This window comes from Microcaecilia unicolor, chromosome 2, assembly GCF_901765095.1.
Source record: "Microcaecilia unicolor chromosome 2, aMicUni1.1, whole genome shotgun sequence".
NCBI lineage: Eukaryota > Metazoa > Chordata > Amphibia > Gymnophiona > Siphonopidae > Microcaecilia > Microcaecilia unicolor.
The window spans coordinates 415,654,653-415,675,811 of record NC_044032.1 but is presented as its reverse complement, the minus strand read 5'-3'; the positions used below and the strand labels follow the sequence as shown (position 1 = coordinate 415,675,811).

General features: G+C 42.0%; 1 protein-coding gene across 2 annotated transcripts in view; it reads right to left on the bottom strand.

Moving 5' to 3' along the window:
* The window catches only part of BMPR1B (bone morphogenetic protein receptor type 1B), a 666,288-nt gene that overhangs the window by 16,760 nt on the left and 628,369 nt on the right, over window positions 1-21,159 (bottom strand). For both annotated transcript variants that reach the window (XM_030190709.1, XM_030190710.1), the window contains 2 exons: window positions 19,865-20,162; window positions 15,406-15,581 (listed from right to left, as the gene is read on the bottom strand). In XM_030190709.1, the coding sequence (XP_030046569.1) occupies window positions 15,406-15,581; window positions 19,865-20,162 (474 nt within the window). The remainder of the gene's footprint in view (window positions 1-15,405; window positions 15,582-19,864; window positions 20,163-21,159) is intronic.

The following is a 21,159-nucleotide window of genomic DNA, read 5'->3' as shown; positions in this document are numbered from 1 at the left end:
TAGGAAAAATTATTCCATTATTATACTTCCTCTTTGTACAACTGTATGCTGCACAAGCCAGCATGTTTAAAAAATATAAATGAAATTAAATAAAAAATGCTACCAACAATAAAGAATGACAACTCGGATGTAGCAGCTCATAGGTTTGCTTGCTTTTTTTTGAATGGGAATGGAAACAGACTATTGACCTATTGGCTTTAATTTTTTGACTTCATCCCATCTCTTGTTTTCATCCAACCTCCTTAGCAGTCACCTCTGAGTCCCGAACACCGTCTAAAAACAAAACAAAGAAGTGCGAGGGCCGCAGCAGCCTCCAGGCATGTGCTGTCGGCTCTGCTGGTCCCCGCTGACGTCAACTTCCAGTTCCGGGGGTAGAGGACTGGCAGAACTGACCTCACATGCTTGAAGGCTGCTGCAGTCCCACGCCTGCTTTTTTGTTGTTGTTTTTCTGCTGCTGCTGCGCTGCTGTGTGCAGTAGTGGTTCGGGCAGGAGGGAGGGATTTGCCACTGCACCCCAGAGAGGTCGCTGCGGTGCACCAGGGTGCTGCGGCACACAGTTTGGGAAACGCTGGCATACGATATTGTTTGCAACGCATATTAACATTTACAATCAATCAGTTTTCTCCTTTTATATTTTTAGGAATAGTGCGCACTATTCTGAAAACTGGGGGGGGGGAGGGGGGAACAAAAACAAAAAATACCTGCAAGATGTACTATAAAAATTAATGGCTGTTGTAAAAAAAAAAAAACAGAAGAACAAAAAAGCATGAACAAACAAACAATTTTGTAAGTTTATGTGTTCCTTAGAAAGGACAACAATTCAACAATGTAAAACATACTGCTGGTGCTTCCATGTCATTTTAAAATGAGGGTACATCCCTAATGGACATTTCTAAAACAAACACTGATCCGGTTACGAGGTGGATCTATCACTGTCCCTGGTCCCCTTGTCAAAGGAGAGACATCTTTGTTCAACTTTGCTTATCTTCCAGAAGGAGCTTCTTTCATTTTCATAACTAATTGCAAACATCGTTTGTGTTGATCACTTGATGTTTATGGCAGGGACTCAAACCAAACCAGAAACTGCACTGAACCTTATACTTGCTTGAACAGGAACAAAACCGAACCTGTTATTTCAAAGTCTCTGTTTAACCGGATGCAGAACAGAACTGCAAAATATTATTCAAGTTACAAATTCAGTCTCAGGGTTCAAGCCACCCCCAAAAATTATATAAAATACTCATTGGCACCAGAACCAGGGTTGATTATGAGAACATACTATAAAAAGCCAATACCTCTGAGAATATAAACAGTATTATTTAAGTATTTATAATACGTTTTTGTTTGTTTCCACAAGCTTTCTCATCATCTATTAACAGATTTAAAGGTCTATTAACTAAAACATGCACCTCTACAATATATAACTAAAGAAAAACATCCAATGTAAAATTGTACACACAAAATCTTCAAAAAACTTTTTTTTTACAAAATTATTATATTGTGCTCATATGATGCCATGGCACCAGCCCAAATAATCAGGTTAAGGTAGCCAACTGCCAAAACCTACTTCAAAAACTACGAGCAATACCAGTTCACCAATATGATTTTTGGAGTACTTACCTTTTGCGGTGGTAGTGGTGATGATAATGAGTAAAGAAATAGATTCTAATCTTTTTTTTTAAATCTGCTTCTTCTATCTGTGTTTTGCTTTGGCTGCTTCAGGGAGACCAACAAAAGACTATTAGAAACTCTCTCACACCACTACTGAAACACTGGTGAAATGGTAATGCTCACAGTTTTTAAAGTACTTTTATAAGTTTAAGTTGCTTTATACGTTTTTGTGCAGTGATTAAACTGAAGCAGTCGACTACCTTAAACCGAATGTTTAGGCTGGTGCCACTGCATGATATGAGCACAATGTAATAATATCTGAAACAAGTTTTGAAGATTTTGTATGCAATTTTACATTGGAGGTTTTTTCTTATGTTATTTATGACTTTTCCTCCATTTGCTTATTATTTATTTTCCCTTTGTCAGTTTGCATACCTCTACAATTGCCTCGATCTCAAATTTAGCCAACAGTAGATAGTGGTTTGTTTGTTTTTTTTAATGCTGGTCACAAAGGGTTCTTTATATCTGGATATTCAGTGGCAGGTTGTAACTGGATACCAGTGCTGAATATCTGGGTATTCGGTGACCGCTGGCACTGATCTGGGTATCAGTGATATTCAGACTGGTACCCAGAAACCACTCTTTTTTGCTGTCTTAACTTTATCCAGGTACTTACCCAATCACCAGACTGAAAATCACTGCTTGCAGGCTATCCTGAAACTCCACCCAGATGTGCTGATTTTTGGTGGGTAATTCTGGGTAACTGCTCTCAGCAGAACTTATCCAGGTAGAAGCCACTCCTACCTGGATAAATCCCACTGGATATTGGCCCCTCAGACGTCCCTTCTTTCTTCCTGGGCCCGCCCTCCTCTGACGTAGGCTTTCTGAATCGCCGATCAGCTGTTCTTGCCCGTGCAGCAGAGGTGAGAGGCGCTGCAAGGGCCGATAAGGCAAAAGGGGGGGGGGGGGCGTTGGAGGGGGGGGGAGCAGCAGCCACGACCAAAGGGGGGGTGGCGGGGGCGGGACCGGAGCATGGCAAGAGGCGGAGCTAGTGTGGGAGAATACACAGGAAGGGAGGAGGGCCGGCCCGGGGCTGCTAAAATTGGAGTTTTTTTCGTGCAGGGGGGGGGGGGGGAAGCGGGGATCAGCGCGGGGGGGGGGGGGCAAGGCGTCCATACAGGACGCTCATGACGAGCGCCTTTGCCCCCTCCCGAAACACACGTGTTTGTGGGTTTTTGTTTTTTTTTGACAGCTGGGCCTTTGTGGCATGCGCAGAGCAGCCAGCATAATGCTTGGCTGCTCTGCGCATGCTTTAGGCGCTGATTAACGACGGGTTTAACGATGCTGTGATACATCCTACTTTGCAATACCGCTCCGAACATTTCTGGAGTGTTTTTGTAGTGCATTCCTCGTTTTTTAAAAATCATTAAGCACTTTTACGTTTCTTATTTTTTAACGTTTGGTTGATGCATCTGGCCCAGAGTCAGGTCAGTTGTTTCCATTTGCATCTTGAGAACAAATAGGATAGGATATTGGAAGCAGTAGGTGAGGAAAGAGGGTCAGTGAGATACTGAGGCTCAGTGCCCATGCTCAGCTGTTGGAGGTTAGAAACGTGGTGGGGAGAACACTGGGATTAGAGAAGGGGCTGTCAGTCTGCAGTAGGTCCTTTAGTCACCAGAGAATGAGGGGAGGGAGGAAAACAAGCCATGGGTAGCACTTTACGTTCACCACAGACAGCCTGCAGGCCACTGGCAGGTACATTATAGTTACTGCAAACTATATGGACTAACATGAAGCATAGAATGCTATTTTAACATTACTGAGCTACTTTACATGACTTGATTGCCGTATAGTACCTTAAAATACTGCACTATGCAATATTGAATTAATGGTTACACAAGCACGTGAATTACCATTGTGTCACCCAAATGTAGATTTGCTATAACTTATGTTAAGGTGTTAAATGCACTTTGTTAAACAGAGACCTTAGACTTATTAAACTGTCCCAATAATCATAATTAGGGCCCACCTACTAAGCAGTGTTTGGTGTCTAATGTGCATTTTAATGCATGGTGAAAAACAGTTACCGCTTAGTGTACAAAGCTAACACTCATTAACAGTTCTGTTTTATTTAATGGTATGTTATAGTGTTTTATATGTATAGATTATGCATCTTGGTTTCTAATCTGCTTAGTTTAAGCACAATGGGCCAGATATTCAGCCGATGGTGGGCAGTGTGTTTGATGTGCACTGCCAGCGTAAACCCAGATATTCAATGCCGGGCCTTATCCTGTGATCTGCACTGAATATCTGGGTTTATTTTAGGCCTACTATTTAAGCGGCCTATTTTGGTCTCAACATAGCCGGTTAGGCGCTGAATATTCACACCTAACCGGATAGTATAAGAAATCAGCATACAGTGAGAAGACTCCTGACACAGGCCTGTACGGCCAAAACACAGCTGTATCGAGTCCCTTTCTCCCTGCTATCCATTGATCAATAAAGTTTATTTTTTAATTTTCACAACCAACGTGTCGCTTTTTTATATTTTTATATACAAATTTGAAGATTTTTTACATATTCTTGTGGTTTGATTTTTTTATTATTATTTTTTTTGTCAGTCATCTTCGCTGTTTTGTTTGTTGTTATTTCTTGCGAAGACTGGTTTCTTCTTTTTTTTGCGCTACAAAGGGTCAGCATCAGCTCCAATTGATTCAGAAAGCTGTAGCAAGACTAACAGAAGGTTGCAAGTGACGTGACCACATCACACCATTTTTGCAAAAACTTCACTGGCTACCAGTACAATACAGGGCTAAATTTAAAACTATGATCTTCAAGGTCTTTAAAGGAAATGGCCCCAAGTACCTGAAGAATAGGATGATCCTCTGCACACCTCCAAGGACACTAAGGTCCTCTCAAGGGCTATCATTAACCACACCCTCTCCAAAAGACATTACACAATGTGATACCCGCAAGCGAGCCTTCTCTGTGGAGTAGCCCCTACACTCTGGGATGCACTCCCTGAAATGCTCCACTTAATGCAAGACTATCTCTACTTCACGAAGCAGGTTAAAGCTTGGCTCTACAACCAGGTCTTTAATGGAAGAAGTAACTAACTTGTTAGTCTCACTCACACACACAAGGAGTGACACGGGCTGCACATACTGCAATAGGACATGTTTATTCACTTCTACCCTAGCTGAGATAATATTTAACCATCTTTCTAACCTCATGTGCAGCTTTTTTTAAATTAGTCACCTTACTTTCTAACTACTCTTACTATCTTAACTATCTATGGGTACTGTTTACTAAGCCGCGCTATAGGCACGCTAACTTTTAACACGTGCTAATGCTAGTGATACCCATATATTCCTATGGGTGTCTCTAGTGTTAGTGCGTGCTAATTGTTAGCACACCTACACCATGGCTTAGTAAACAGGGCCCTATATGTTAACCATCTCTCTAACTTCATGTGCAATTTTCTTTAAATTAGTTACCTTATTTTCTAAATCTTCTTACTGTCTTACCTATCTATATGTTCCATCTTTGCTTATACCCTACACTCTCAATTAAAATGTTCTATTACGTATTGTGCACTCCTTTCAAGGAGTGCATTCCAGAGTATGGGGGCTACTCCGGAGAAGGATCGCTTGTTACTTCCTAACATTCTGCTTCCTTTTTTGCCTTCCTGAGCAGCAACACGTATTGTGGAACCTAGCATTGCGTAGCTATCATTTGGGTTACTCTTAGTCTTCCCTATGTGTATCACTTTGCTGTTGTCCACATTCAGTTTGATCTGCAACTTGAGGCCCAGTCTTGTACCTCCTACAATGTCTCACCATCTGCAAGTGATTTAACAACTTTGAATAATTTTGCCATCAAATGCGTGTAAATAGAAATATAGGATTTTCTCAGCTCTATTTGCATTGCTTTGAAATTCTTCGCAGTTTCTTTTGGTCTAGAAAACTTCCTTCAGAGCCAGTTTAAGATCATTTTTTTTTCTTTAAAAACTTATTCTCTAACTTTCTTTCCTTGATCCCGTTTATAGGTCTTTAGATTCATATGCTAATAAAATCTTGATTGATGCTCACGATGGGCCGGGGATAAGTAGGACTGGCAATTAAGACTGTAATTATGAGTAACATATCATGAAATATATTATCTCTTTTTCAGAAAATTAAAGCTATGATGGAATCTAATGTATTCTTTAGTGAAATAACTTCCCAATACATTGTTTCGTTTGCTTCATTAAAATTTTAAATATAATAATCTAAGAAATGTGCAGATTTAGATAGCAAGATAATGTACAATCCTTATTTAGCTTTCTAAAATGTTAAAATAGAGGCCATTTGAATTTCCAACAGATTTACCAATTGCATTCGAAGGATGAATGGCACACACTTCAAACTCATTTTGTGGAAAATTACATTAGGAGTCTATAATATACTTTTATACTCACAGCATAAGGAAGACATACCATAAAGCTGTCAAGTTTTCTCTCAATGCATACCAAACCTGTGGAAGACTTCTCACAGTTCACGGTAACATAACACAGTAATATATAACAGATATGAAAACATTAGTCTTTATCGTCTCTCTAGTCAAGATTCTTCCTCTTGGGTTTTCAACTACTTTGGCTCGATAAGAATATAAAATTCCATGCTTCCACCAACACCAGCTCCCTCTATGTCCTTCAACTGATTTTTTTCAACCCTTTTTCTATCATATTGATTTCTGTAACAGTGCTTGCCACCATCATTCTTTCTAACTTTTACAAGACCGATACTTAGTCTAGTACCCTATCCTGTGTCTGTATTCTGAGAGTTCAGGTTAAAAGCTGATTATGTGAACCATAGTAATAATGGTAACAGTATTCCATTTAATATTTAAACAGGGACAAAAGATAAGCAACTAAATGTGATGAAACAAATTATGAACAGGGCAGAACTAACCCTTTAGGGAGATCTAGGCAAACAGGTGCAAGCCCCTCCCCCCGTAATATAAATACATTTTAAAACTTATATAAACAGGCCCGACATGCTTCTGACTGCAGTTGAAAACAGACAGAGGGCGCTGTTCATCAATTCCTCTTGACAACTATGGAATGGTATACAGGGGGTGGAGAGGACATACCTTTGTGAATAGTAGTGTGTCTAAGTCGTCGCCCTCCTCCTTACCTCACAAACGACTTACTGGAGCAAAAACCTGACTTTGAAGCCACTGAACTAGCACACCTGAGGGGGCTCCAGAAATGTCCCTAGTTTACCTGTGGCCTTAATTTTCCCAGATTATGAATTATTCTCAGGAAAAAAAAAAAAAAAACAGACACAAACTGCGGTCTTAGAAGCACTGTAATACCAAAATCCATACTGATATCAACAATTGGTAGTCCTAGTAGGTTTTAGGGATCCTTTTACTAAGGCGCGTAGGTGCCTACATGCAGAACTACCACCTGGCTACCGCGAGCCCCGGGTGGTAATTCCATTTTTATGCGCATCTGATACGCGCGTCCAAAAATATTTTTTATTTTCTTCCCTGTGGCGCTAACCAGGTGGTTATCGGCAGTGTACACATGTGGACAATTACCACCCAGTTAACATGTGAGACCTTACCACTAAGTCTATGGGTGGCGGTACGGTCTCAGGCCCAAAATGGACGCGCGCCAATTATTATTTTGCCGCACGTCCATTTTCAGGCCCCCTCCAAAAAAGGCCTTTTTTGCAGGTGCACTGAAAAATAGATCTGCGCGCGTCCAATATAGGCGCCTACAACAGCGCAGGACATTTTTCGGCACATTTTAGTGAAAGGACCCCTTAATTTATTATTTCCAAGTTTACCTCATTTATTGCATTTATGTTTATCTTTGGCCATTTTACTATTGCTATTTTTCGGAACGTAAAATATGAGCACGTGTCTCCACTGGTGGTTTGTTTACATTGGTTTCCAGTGCAAGCAAGAATTAATTTTTTAAGATATGTTGTTTTGTTTTTAAAATTTTAGAGGGATATTGTTCAGTTGATTTAACTTTATTAGTCACATTGTTAGGTGCTGGTAGAAATCAACAAACTTTTACACATCATATGTTGAGAGTTCTCTCGTTTAGAGGAATTAAGTTCAAAAGTTTTCAGGAGAGGTATATGATTTTTCAAATGGCAAAATTTTTGAATATAATTCCAATAGAAATTAAATCTTGTCTATCCTATGTTAAGTTTTGGAAATTGTTGATGTCATATTTGTTTCATAATATTCATCTTGAAAGTGCTGGTAATTTATGTTTACTTGTAATCTGGACTTCTGTTGTCTATAACATGGAAACAGGATTATTGTTGTTTATAACATGATTCACTGTTAACCCACTCTCAATCTATTTTTGGGAGAGTGGCGGGCTGTTAAGTACTCACCATCATCATTTACTTATTTATTCGTTCATTCATTGTCTACTATTTAGCCCATTCTCCCCAAAGCGCCCGGAACAGGTTACAAAATCATATACATAATATAATAAAACAAGAGGAAGTGACGTCACCGTCAGAGATGGCTGCTTGAAGTTTGAGCTCCGTCGGGGCAGCAGTGAAAACAGTGATTTTCCCCCAGCGAAATCGCGATCGCGAATTTAGGCGGCCTGAGTCCGGGGATCGATGGCGACCCGAAAGCGCCTGGAGAAATTTAAATACAGCGCTGATCAGCGGGACGGAGCGGCAACATCGAGCCGCACCCCGCGCAAGACAAAATGGCGGACGCGGACTCGGATACGGAGGGGCTGATGGAACAGCAGGAGAGCGATACTGAACTCACGAAGCAGGAGGTAACGCGCTGGTTTAAAGCGCTCAAAGCTGAAATGGCGGCAGTGAGGAAAACAATCAAGGATGCAGTGGTGGACATTCAGAAAGAGGTGAGGGAAATTGGCACCAGGGTGGAACAAGCTGAGGAAGCACTGGAGCACGTGGAGGGAGACATCTTGGAATTGAAAACAGAGATTGGCTCCCTGCGTGCAGAGAAAGATAAAATGCAGTTGGATCTTGAGGACTTAGAAAATAGATCCAGAAGGAATAATTTAAGATTCAAAGGGGTCCTAGAAACGGATCAAAATATGGACTGCACTAAGGTGGTGAAAGCAATTTGTGCCTTTATCCTGGCATCTGAAGGAGATGAACACATGCTTGGAGATGGGACTGAGATACAATTTGATAGGGTACACAGAAGCCTGGGACCCCGAAGAGATAAACAGCCCAGGGATATAGTGGCATGCTTTAAGGATTATAAGACTAAAGATCTGGTCTGGCGTAAGGCACGATTGATGGGTGAAATTCCCTGGGACAATCAAACAGTGCTAGTATTTCAAGACCTAGCCCTGGGCACGCTGCAACGAAGACGAGAGTTTCGAGATCTGACCAAGTTTCTACAGCAGGCCAATTACAGGTACAGATGGGTCTTCCCGTTTGGATTGCAGCTTACAGTAGAGGGCCACACGAGGAGGGTGACCTCGCTGGTTGAAGCATGGAAAGTGCTGAAGGAGCTTGGCTGTAACAATTTGCCATCTGATGGAGATACAGGGAAACCAGGGAAGGCAGCAACCGAGAAGAGAGGATCGTCGTGGCAAAAGGCGGGCTCTCGCAAAGGACCGGGCTCACATAGGCCGGAAATGGACAGAGTACCCTGATGGAAAGTATGAGACACTACTGGTTTCAGTTCACCACAGTTATAGGTGGTTGAGTAGCCCGGGAGGGTTACCGGACAGGGTTTGCAATAGTTATCTTCTGTTATGAGTTCAGAGAATGGATGTTTTCTACACTGTTATAATGTAATGAGTTTGGAGAAGGTGGAGCGGAGGGAGAGGGAATACGAGTTTGGGGGGAGGGGGGAAAAACAGAGGGGGGAGTCAGCTCTGGCGAGGGGTTATTTCCTTACAGTATTAGGCTGGCGGCAAATGGTACCGCTCAGCAACAGGGGGGCGGGAGGGGGGTACAGGGAGGGAAAGGGTTGAGGGTGGGAACTTGGAATGTGAATGGGTTAAATTCGCAGAGGAAGAGAAATATGGTATATCGGGAGTTACAGAGGAGTAGATGGGATATAGTCTTGCTGCAGGAGACACACATTAGACGCCGAGAGGCACATTTATTACAGCAGAGGGCCTACAGTGAATGTATTGCACACTTTGACAAAAGAGGGGGAAAGGTGGGCGGTTTGGCCATTTATATTCGGAAAGGGACTCCATTTGTAACTGATGACATTTATAGAGATGAATTGGGGCGCTGTTTAGCGGTCAGAGGGCTCTTATATGGGAAATCTGTGACAATTGTGAATGTCTATGCACCTAATTCTGGTCAGGGAGAGTTTTTTGAGCATATAAGGGAGGAACTTTTTCAATTTCAAAGAGGTGGGATGATTATGGGAGGAGATTTTAATTTGTGGAATACATCTATGGATCATTCTAAGGGACACATTACAGTACACAAGCCTTATACTCAGAGTTTGAGGGCACTGGCCTCGAGATTGGATCTCCTGGAGGTCTGGAGACTTAAACATCCGACCCAGAAGGCGTATACATTCTTTTCTCACTCGCAGAACTCATATACACGTATTGATATGATTTGGTGTAGCCGGGTTTTATGGGAACACGTTGTGGATGCAGATGTGGGGTCTATCTCAGTCTCTGATCATGCCCCGGTAGAACTTGACTTGAAGGGGTTGGGAGAAGAGGATAAACAGAGATTTTGGAGGCTTAATGAGGGCATCTTGGGCGATAAACAGATATGTGAGGATATACGCAAGGTAATTCAAGATTACTGTAGTATGAATGACATAGGGGAGGTATCGGAGGGCACACTCTGGGATGCTTTAAAGGCAGTGGTACGGGGTCACCTAATTAAGTGGGGTGCCAGGAAAAAACGGGAACGGGAGGCAAAAGAACTGGAAGCCAGGGAGAGGTTGGCCTACTGGGAGCGTAAACATCAGGAAGGGGGGTTGGGAGAGGAGTTGCGCGAGGTACGTAAATGGAGGGTGGCCTTGGATCAAATACAGGTTGAGCGGGTGGAGTTCCTGAGGAAACGTCTCCAGCATAAGTTTTTTGAGTTTGGTAATAAGTCAGGGAGGATGCTGGCTAACTGTTTGAGACACCGTCAACGGGACTCACTGATTACCAAAATTAAAGGGCAGGGGGATCAGATCCTTTACAAGGACAGAGAGATTAGAGAGCAATTTTTGAAATTTTATAGTACACTATATACTAGCACTATAGGAGTGGAGGAAGGTGAAATTAGAAAGGAACTGTGCTCTCTTAAGTTGCCCAAGTTATCTCGTGAGGATTGTGAACAGCTAGAGGCCCCCTTTCATTTGGAGGAAATTAGGCAGGTCATAAAAGGACTTAAAGGAGGGAAGGCCCCAGGGGTGGATGGCTACTCTGCAAAGTTTTATAAAATCTTTGCTGGGGAGGTAGGGCCGTTGTTGGTAAGGGTGGGAAATGCTCGTTTCCAGGGCAGCTCCCTCCCTTCTAGTATGCATGAAGCTGGTATATCACTCATACTGAAACCAGGCAAAGACCCCTCTGCGTGTGGGTCTTATAGACCAATTTCCTTAATTAATTTGGATGTTAAGATTCTCTCTAAGGTCCTTGCGAACAGATTGGGGGGGATATTGCCCAAATTAATCCACCCAGATCAATCAGGGTTTGTAGCGGGGAGACAAGTAGCCGATAATATACGCCGTACACTGCATATGATTTGGGAGGCTCAACAGGAGGGTCGACATATGGCCTTGCTAAGCACAGATGCTGAAAAAGCTTTTGACAGGGTGGAGTGGCCTTATTTATGGGAGGTTTTGAGGCATCTTGGTGTGGGAGAGGGGTTGATAGGATGGTTGCAAAGGTTATATGAAGGACCCTCGGCAAGGATCAAGGTAAATGGGGGGTATTCTAATGCATTTAAGATAGGGAGAGGTACGAGGCAAGGATGCCCACTATCTCCCTTGTTGTTTGCGATATCGATTGAACCGCTGGCGCAGAGGATAAGGGAGATGGGCGACATAAAAGGGATGGTGGTAGCGGGCAGGGAACACAAGCTGGCATTATTTGCTGACGATATTCTGTTTTTTGTCACGAGTCCCCTGACGACTTTACCAAACTTGGTGAAAGAGCTTAATCAATTTGGTAGAATTTCAGGGTTTAAGATAAACTATGACAAGTCTGAAGTTCTGGGGGTGACTATCCCACAGGGTCGACTGGAAGAAATGCTACAGGGGTTCTCATTTCGACTAAAGAAGGGCAATATCAAATATTTAGGGGTTCAGATACCCTCGGAGTTGAATCAGCTATACTCACTAAATTATGGCCCGTTGTTTCAACAAATACATAGGGACATGGCGGGCTGGCAGGGTAAGTGGCTATCCTGGTGGGGGAGAATAGCAACAGTACGAATGAATATCTTACCCAGGATTTTGTTCCTGTTTCAGACTTTGCCTGTGCAGGTACCTAAAAAGGAAATAAATAAGCTTCAGGGGGAGATTATGAAATTTATATGGGGGGGTAAAGCTCCGAGAATACATAGGAAATTGATGTGGAAGTCGGTGGACCTGGGAGGGAGGGGGGTGCCCAATTTGGAATGGTACTTTTGGGCTGCACAGGTAAAGTTTGTGGTGGCATGGAGTCAGGAGCCTCCATCGGTGGTGGCTAGTTTAGACCAAGAGATGGTGCAGGGTTATAAGTTGAAGTCGGTTATATGGGCTTCACTAGAACCGAGGGTATATGGCCAAATGACAACGAATCCATTTGTGAACCATCTGTTGACCTTGTGGGCTTCTTTCAGAACCAGGTTCTGGATAAAGAGGAAAACTTCCACAATGGCAGGTATAGGTTGGGAACCGGCTTTTCAAGTGGGAATGGGCCACCAGGTGGCAGGGTGGTGGGAAGAGGAGGGGTTGATTTGTTTTAGGGATCTTCTGGATGATGGGGAGTTAAGACCCTTAGAGGAGATCCGGGAACAGTGTGGGGGAGGTGCGGGAGATACTTATTTTTATATACAAGTCAAGCATTATATGAGCCAACAAGGGTGGTTGAAAAGGGACCCGGGAGAATACGAGGAACTTGAAAATTTGTGGGGATCATTGGGGAAAATGAGAAGAGTTATATCTATGTTGTACAAATTGATCAGAGGTAGATCTTTTGAGAAATGTGCTTATATGATAAAATGGGAACAGGATCTGCAAAGGGAATTTACAGTAAATGAGTGGAAGGCTATAGTAATAGAAGTCAAAAAAGCCTCGAATTGTGTGTTGTTAAAAGAAAATGCTTTTAAGATATTGTCGCGGTGGTATTACACCCCGCATCGACTACATGCTATGTTCTCCTCGGCATCCTCACTGTGTTGGAGGTGTGGAGATGAGGAGGGGACTTTTTTGCATATTTGGTGGTCGTGCCGGACTTTACAAACATTCTGGAAGACAGTAACGACAAAAATTTCAGAAAGTACGAATAAGCCATTTCAATGTACGCCGCATTGGTGTCTTTTGGGTCTCGGTAACAGAAGAGGAACTAAATGGCAGAGGTGCCTAAAGAGGATTTGTTTAACAGCGGCTAAGAGTGTCATTGCAATGCACTGGAAGAAACAGGTGGCTCCCTCAGAGCTGGACTGGATTCTGAAGCTTTCCCTGGTCGGGGAATTGGAGCAACTAACGGACAAAAGAATGGGAAGGTACAGCCCATCTTCTGAACTGTGGTCTCGATTTAAGCGATTAACCCAATAAGGACAGTTGACATAGAGCTGGGAGGGGGAGGAGGGGGGGAGGGGGGGGAAATGTGGGAGAAAAATGAAGAAGTTTACATTGTTGTATTGTAATGATGCTCAATAAAATATTCAAACATTAAAAAAAAAAAATATATATATATATATAATAAAACAATACAACATAAAAACAAGACATAACAGCAAAACAATAACAAAACTAAGTTTTATGTTAAACTGTACCTGTTTTATACTGCCTTGGGTGAATCTCTTCATAAAGGTGGTTAATAAATCCCAATAAATAGATAAATAGCCTAGCGCCCATATGAACATATCATGTGAGTGATGACCATTCTCCTTTCATTTTGAGCACGCTACGTTATAATGTACAGAGATCCATGATTACATTTACAGTACTACAAAGCTAATATAGATCTTTCTGCCTATTTTTTTTTCAATTAGCACTAAAAGCCTAGAGAATGACATGGGGATGGGGACCGGAAGAGAGCCTGTGGGGACGGGGCGGGGACAAAGCCTGCAGGGATGGTGCGGAGACAGCACCAGATCCCACAGGCACAGGGCGGGGACAGCGCCAGATCCCACAGGCACAGGGCGGGGATGGGGACAGAGCCCGTGGGGACAAGGACAAACTTTGTCCCCGTGTCAGCCTGTTAATGAACTGGACTGTTATTTATGTTTGAGTGATGCAGACGACGATATTTTGATTTTTTGGAAAAACAAGCAAACATGCTGGCCACAACTAGTAACTTTGCATGGGGGACGCTGTACATTCCTGCTACCAACACATTTTCTAAGAAGACATCTTCTGTTGCAAGAAGGACTGTGGAAGACAGGAGAGCTAGAGTGAATCCTGAGATTGTTGACGACTTATTCATCCATAGATTTAAAAATCATAACAGTGGCATACAGAACGGGTTGTATTTTGTACCCCTGGACATTTTAACAGGGTGGATTAGGATTCCTTGGGGTAGTAGAAGTCAGCTATTGGGGTTTGAAGAGTAGAGGCTGGCAGTGAGAAGGGTTATTATAGTTGTTATTACTGTTTTCTATTTGTGATTTATAAACAACTATTGCACAGTGGGGACAGGGACAGAACCTGCGGGAACACAGATAGGGCCCGTGGGGACGGGAAGGGTATGGAGACAGAACCTGCGGGGATGGGGTGGGGACAGAGACAAGCTTTGTCACCGTGTCATTCTCTATAAAAGCCTAAAGTTGGCCAACCTAAACAGCACTGCATATGTCTAGTAGCGTTAGAGAAATGACAAGTAGTAGTAGTAGCAATAATTTGGGCTTTGGGGATATCTATCACAGAAGTAGAAACACTTATTGAGACATGACTCTTTTTAAGTGTATGCATAAAGTACACTCTTGCATTTACATCTGATTCAGAGCCAGCGGGGCTTGATCTGGGAGTCTTGTTTATAAAGGCACACAGGTACCTATGCTTCCTTTATAAAATGAGTGTAAAGGAGGTACTTTTTGGATTTCTCACAGAGGTGATCTGATACCAAATCAGGCCCATAAGTAGGCAAACACCAGAAGATAACTATCTTCACAACAGTCATATAAGAAGCAGTGCAAGCACCACTGAACTCGGTAATGATTTTTCTTGTTTTCAGACGTGTCTGTCTAAAAATGAACTGAGCTGCATACACAGGCACAATCCCTTGTGCTTATTGATGTTCCTGCACCAGAGTGCTCCCATCCAGCAGCGGTCTTATCCACTTAGGAAGAAAGAGAAGCATAAAGAGCTCCATTTCCTGCCTCAATTATGAAATATTGCGCCTTTTAATATTCCATTAAAGTGCCATGTAAATCTTGGTGCTGTATTAGTGACTCTACTTGAAACTGCATACATCTGGAAAAAAAGTCTCGGTCAATGAAGCAAAGAAATGAGTTTGCCTCAAGACCACCACGGTACTGTCCCTGTCAGCTTATTTATATAGGACCAATTAGAAGGAGGGAAGCCTTCTGCAGCAGGCATATTTGCTGTGATGCTGAAAGGGGGGGGGGGATTTGCAAACCACAAACAAATGTTCCAGAGAAATTCTATTACCTCCTGATGCACATCTCCTAGCCACCTCCCAAAGGATGAGTCCGAAGCTGTACATGTCCGCCATGATGTACGACTGGAAATGACTGCGGTTCAGGCTCTCGTCCAGCACCTCTGGTGGCATATAACGTTTCGTACCTACCCTGGTGTTGGGAGGTATATCCACTTCATTTGTATCACTGAAAAGAAATCAAATGAAGATATAAATGTGTGTGCACTTTTAGACAAGTCTAACTCTACACAGGAAAGAGAGATAGCAAGCCTAAATTACACACAGTTGGTGACAGCGAGCAAAGAGGCCATCAAAGCCTGGTCTTCTTTTAACAATTTACTTTTGCAGCTGCTAAAGTATTACCCAAACCACTGCCAAGCCTGGAACCATTTTGTTTTATTAGAACTGCTGAAAAAGTTAAAAGTGCTGCAAGGTCAAAATTTGAAAATTAAAATATATCAGCTGGAAAGTTAAAGCACAAGGGGAAGAAAAGGGGGTGAGGGACAATTCTACAGCATAGTGCCTCCATTTAGGTGCCCTGGTAATGCAGGGTGAAAACCTATTCTGTATGGACACTTATGCACTTAAGTGTTTTCATAGAATACTAGTGTAACATTTACCTCTAAATTCTATATATTGCACCCAGCGTTCCGCACCTAAATCCATGTGTATTCTATAACAATGCGCTTATCTTAATTGGCTTAACAAGCCAATCAGCATTGATGACAATGCTTAACAAGCAATTATGAGCACTAATGGACAATCATTAGAATCTACGGGCGGGGAAACGGGCATGTCGTGGGCATTCTGAAAAACTATGCGCATAGTTATAGAATACACTTGGCTCTGCACATAATTTAGTTTCTGGGATGTACACCAAGTTTTACTTGGCATAAATGGCCGTGACTACATGTGGCCGTGTGGAGAGGTGCTTGGCCTATTCTATATAGCACACAGAAATTGAAGCCTATTCTATAAAATACCTAGGCGTATTTTTTTCCGTGCAGATTTTTTCAGGCGCCATATACAGAATCTCCTCCTTAGGGCCTATATTTTATCTACATTTTGGCATTCCCATTTACACTTGCCATAGAGCTGTGGTAAAGGTAAATGAGGTGCATAAATGTAGCAGGCACATGGACATCTTACAGTATTCAGTAAGTTCCTTGCCTATGGCCTGCCCACATGAATGTCTTCTTACAAATATGCACTGTGCCACTGGAATACCAATTGTGCCCTACTGGCATTTTCGCAGGGAAGTATACACTAGGGCACACATATGTTGGAAATCTGTATATTTAGTCCAGCAATTGGCATGTAAATGTAACTGATTTGTTATATAATTGCCTTTAAGTTCAGGGAGGCAGCCTTGCAATCTTTGTTTTAAGAAGGTTCTCCTCCAAAGTAGGGATTAACTTCTACACAAGGCTTTTCCTTTTTAAAATCTGAAAGTGACTCTGGGCGAGGTCATAACTCTTTGTCGAATACAAGATAAACAAGTGTGTGCAGGCTGTGGATGTAAGTTGAAGAGGACAGTTAAAGCTGAGAGCAAGGTGGTGAAGGGGATGGAAGGTAAATGATATCTGGTAAGAGAGATAAGAACTGAGGGTGGGGGGGAGAGGGCAGTAAAGGAGGAAGCGAGTGTTGGATGTAGTTATGGAAATGGGAGCTGTAGAACAGCTGGGGAGGAAGGAAGAGGGATAAGGGACAGCTGGGAGGAATTAAGGAGCTGAGGTATGCCTGGTGAGAAAGAAGACAAAGGGATTGTAGAGGAAGAGAAGGTTAGAAGATATATGAAAAAGAACCAAAGAGAACGAGCATAAGACAACAAACATAAGAGTAGCCATTCTGGGTCATATCAATGGTCCATCCAGAGCAATCAGTGGCTTTCCCCATATGATGATTCCTTCCTCTTGAACTTTTCAGTCTATGGAATGTGCTACTAGCTCACATTTTATTGAATGGTTATACCATTTAAGAACATAAGAAATGCCATGCTGAATGAATATATATATATATATATATATATATATATATATACATATATATATATATATATATATATATATATATACACACACACACACATATATATATACATATATATTTGTCATGTATATTTCTTTGTGTATTTACCTATCGCATTGATCAATATGAAAGACAAGCTCTGACACCCGAATACTGATTACTGATGTCCTAGGATCCTTGCTAGACCCAGCATTCTTCAATGCCATTCTAAGTAACATTATGGAAGGGCTCATGGAGAAAGTGTTCCCGTTTTCATTTTTCATAAAAATCTCTAACACAGTGGACGTAATAAGATGAAATATTACCACCCAAAAATTGAAGGAATAGTCAAGAGTTTTACTATAAGAAAGGGGAAATCACGGATCTGTGCTGAAATTCAACGATCAAATGACAGTTGCATTAAAAGCAGTCAACATAGACGAAAAAGTTCTGAGAAATTGTGTTGCCTGATTACTAATGCTAGCCAATCAATGTGACAAGGCACTTGGGAAAGCTGATAGTATATTGGGTACATAAGAAAGTATCACTATTAATAGAAGTACTATTATTACTTCTGTACACATCTCTGGCATCCTCGAGTACTGTATATAATTGTGGAGACCAAAAAAATACTTATAAGATGAAGGCAATTCAAAAGAGGGCCACTAAAACAATACATGGCCTGCAAAAATCATACCCAGAGAGACTGAAGGAGCTAAAGATGCACTCTCCATCTGTTGCTGGAGGTTGTGGTCAAGGCGACCAACATAGCATGATTCCAAAGAGGATTAGACAAGTTCCTCAAGGAAAGTCCTTAAAAAATTATCAGACAAGCAGACCTGAGAGAGCCATTGTTCATCCCTGGGAATTAACTATGGGAAATGGATCTACTTTTGGGGATCTGCTACTTGCAACCTAGACTGGCCACTGTCAAAGACAGGATGCTGGTCTTCATGGACCTTGGTCTGATTCAGCACGGCATTTCTTATGTTCTTAAATGATACAACATTCAATAACATAAGAGCTAGTAGCACATTCCATGGACTGAAAAGTTCAAGAGAAAGAAATCATCATACGAAGGGGAAGGGAGGCTCAAGAGAAAATAAAGAAATTCTTTGAGGTAGAAAGCACAGTGGACATGTGTCACAGATTTTAGAAGTGGAAAGAGCCTGAACAGTGGTAGACAGACATAAAAATGGGACATTAATTGGGGGAGGAAAACCTGTGATGGCAGGTGGTCCTTATCTGTCTGCCTTTAAGAAAACTAGAAAATTCAATTCTTGAAGCAGGTCAAAACTAACATTTATTTTCTTTGTGCGTGCATAAATACAATCCTTTTGGATAAGAACAACGCCTGTGTGTGAACTGCAAACCTCCTTGGAAGACTTACTTGCCTGAGGCTACATTTAAATATTCAAAAACAGAACTACAGTAGAGCTAAGGCTCAACGGGAATGCTGGTAACATTTCAGAGAATTCATTAAAATTAGACTAAATCCTAATGCCATGGTTAAAAATCAAAGATTCGGTTCATGTGAATTATTTTTTCCCATCACAATACAATACATTAATGCTTTGGTCTTAAGATCTGATGCAAGAGACTGTCCTCTCAGAAGAGCTGGGAATGAAAAAGGAACATTATGTTTTCATGTGCATTATCTGTAATCTCTAACCTTTTCTCACCTAAATGTAGCACTCTGTTATATAAGATGCATGAAAAGAACAGGGGAAAAAAAAGTGTCACGCAATTGACTGACACAGCAACACGCTGCAGGGAGGTTAAATGTAGAGAAAATGCAGAAGTGCTTTTTAACATTAGTTCTACATTCGGGCAGACACAATATAAACTTACTTTCATCTCAAAATTAATACATTCTTACAGTGCTGGAGGTTCTGTATAATTTCATTTATCTCGGTGTGCAAGAAAAATGCTAAGAAATGTTTCTGCATGCATTAGTACCCTGGATAACTAACTACCTTCCACTGAAAAGGAAAAGAAATCCCTGAAACATGCTTGAAAGAGAAGACATAAAGAAACAATATTCTCTCCTGCATTTTGACTTTTACCCCACTGGGCATGCCTAGTAATCAATAGATGCAGCTAGCAGGGGGATGGAAATGAAGTCTCTTCCATTACTGAACCCTTAGGTATCTCCTTTATGCCAGGGTTCTTGAAACTTCCAAATCCTCCTATTCTTCTCACACCAGGTATTAGGAATAGCAGAGGTATTCATTATTTATTCAGTGCTATTAATGCACACTGTGCTTCTCAAAATTATGCACACCAATATAGGGATGGACATCCACAAGATCACACACTGAACAGGCAAACAGTTCACTGAGCTGATATTCCCATATTAATTGTACAATGTTGCTGAGTGAAACTCGTTTTCGTGTTGGCTGTGCTAATAAGCCAGGGTCCAGACAGCTAATCTTTGCTAACAGATACCTGAAAGATACTGACCTAATAAATTTCACTGCCAAGCCCAGGTCTGCTATACAGCAGGTGCCGTTCTTCTTTACCAGGACGTTTTTGCTTTTCAGGTCACGGTGGGCAATGGCTGGTTTGCCCTTGGTGCCAAAGATCTCTGTGTGCAGGTGACAGAGACCGCTGACTGAGGAGTAGGCCAGTTTCAGCATGGCTTTAGTGTCTAATGTAGTGGAATTCAAGTAGTCATACAGGGAGCTGTTCTCGTGGTAATCTGTGATCAGGTACAGTTGGGTCCAAGATCCTGTACCTTTAATATCAGCAGCAATGAACCCTGAAAAACAGTAATAAAAGGAACAGTAGTTGTAATTTTACAGTCAAGTCTTAAGAACATACTACAGTGTACTGGGTTTCACTTTTCAAGACTATTAAAATAAAAGCTTTTAAGCAATGCTAGGGCAGGATTGAACTATGCATGTGTTTAGGACCCAAATGTGCAGGAGGGACCTCCTTAGATGTGCTAATTCAATGGCTCCCAAGGCAGGGTTTTTCCTCAGCAAGTTAGTTGTTTGCAGAAGGAATAGTTTGGGGGGGTGGTTAGGGGGGAGGGGCAGAGCTACTACTGCAAACAGCGCTCCTTGCCCTCCATGCATTGTCCTCTAGCTGCCAGGAACAGTTGGTGAGGGGTGCTTCTTTCCTGCTGCTTTCCTCCTCTGCGCCTATTTGCTGTCAGTTAATCCTGCCCTGAGCAATGCCTATAAGAAACACAACATACCTAAATCTCCACTACCCAAGCTGCAAAGGACTCAAATACAAACTAACTTATGCATCCAGCTTCTCCTACATCAGCACACAACTGTGGAACGCACTACCAAAAGCTGTAAAAACAATGTACGACCACCGAAACTTCCGGAAATCATTAAAAACCAACTTGTTCAGAAAGGCATACCCCATCGACCAAACCTAAATGCCTAAATCTGCAACATAATGAAACCAAGGCCTGATACAGACACTGCATAACTCTTCCTCTCTACGAATCCCAATGTGTCTATAACACATGAACCTTCTTCGATCACATTAACTCTATGTATTTGTTTCTATGCCGGAGATGGCGAACGCCTCTACAGTATTATGTAAGCCACATTGAGCCTGCAAATAGGTGGGAAAATGTGGGATACAAATGTAACAAATAAATAGACCTACATTCACTATGCTCAGCCTCTTTGTGAATATTCTAAGCTCTCATGGATGATTCTGTTCTCGTTGCAACCCTAAGCCAATTCCCGTTCATGCCTGCAATGATTGATCGCTGTACCACAGGGTACCCTCCC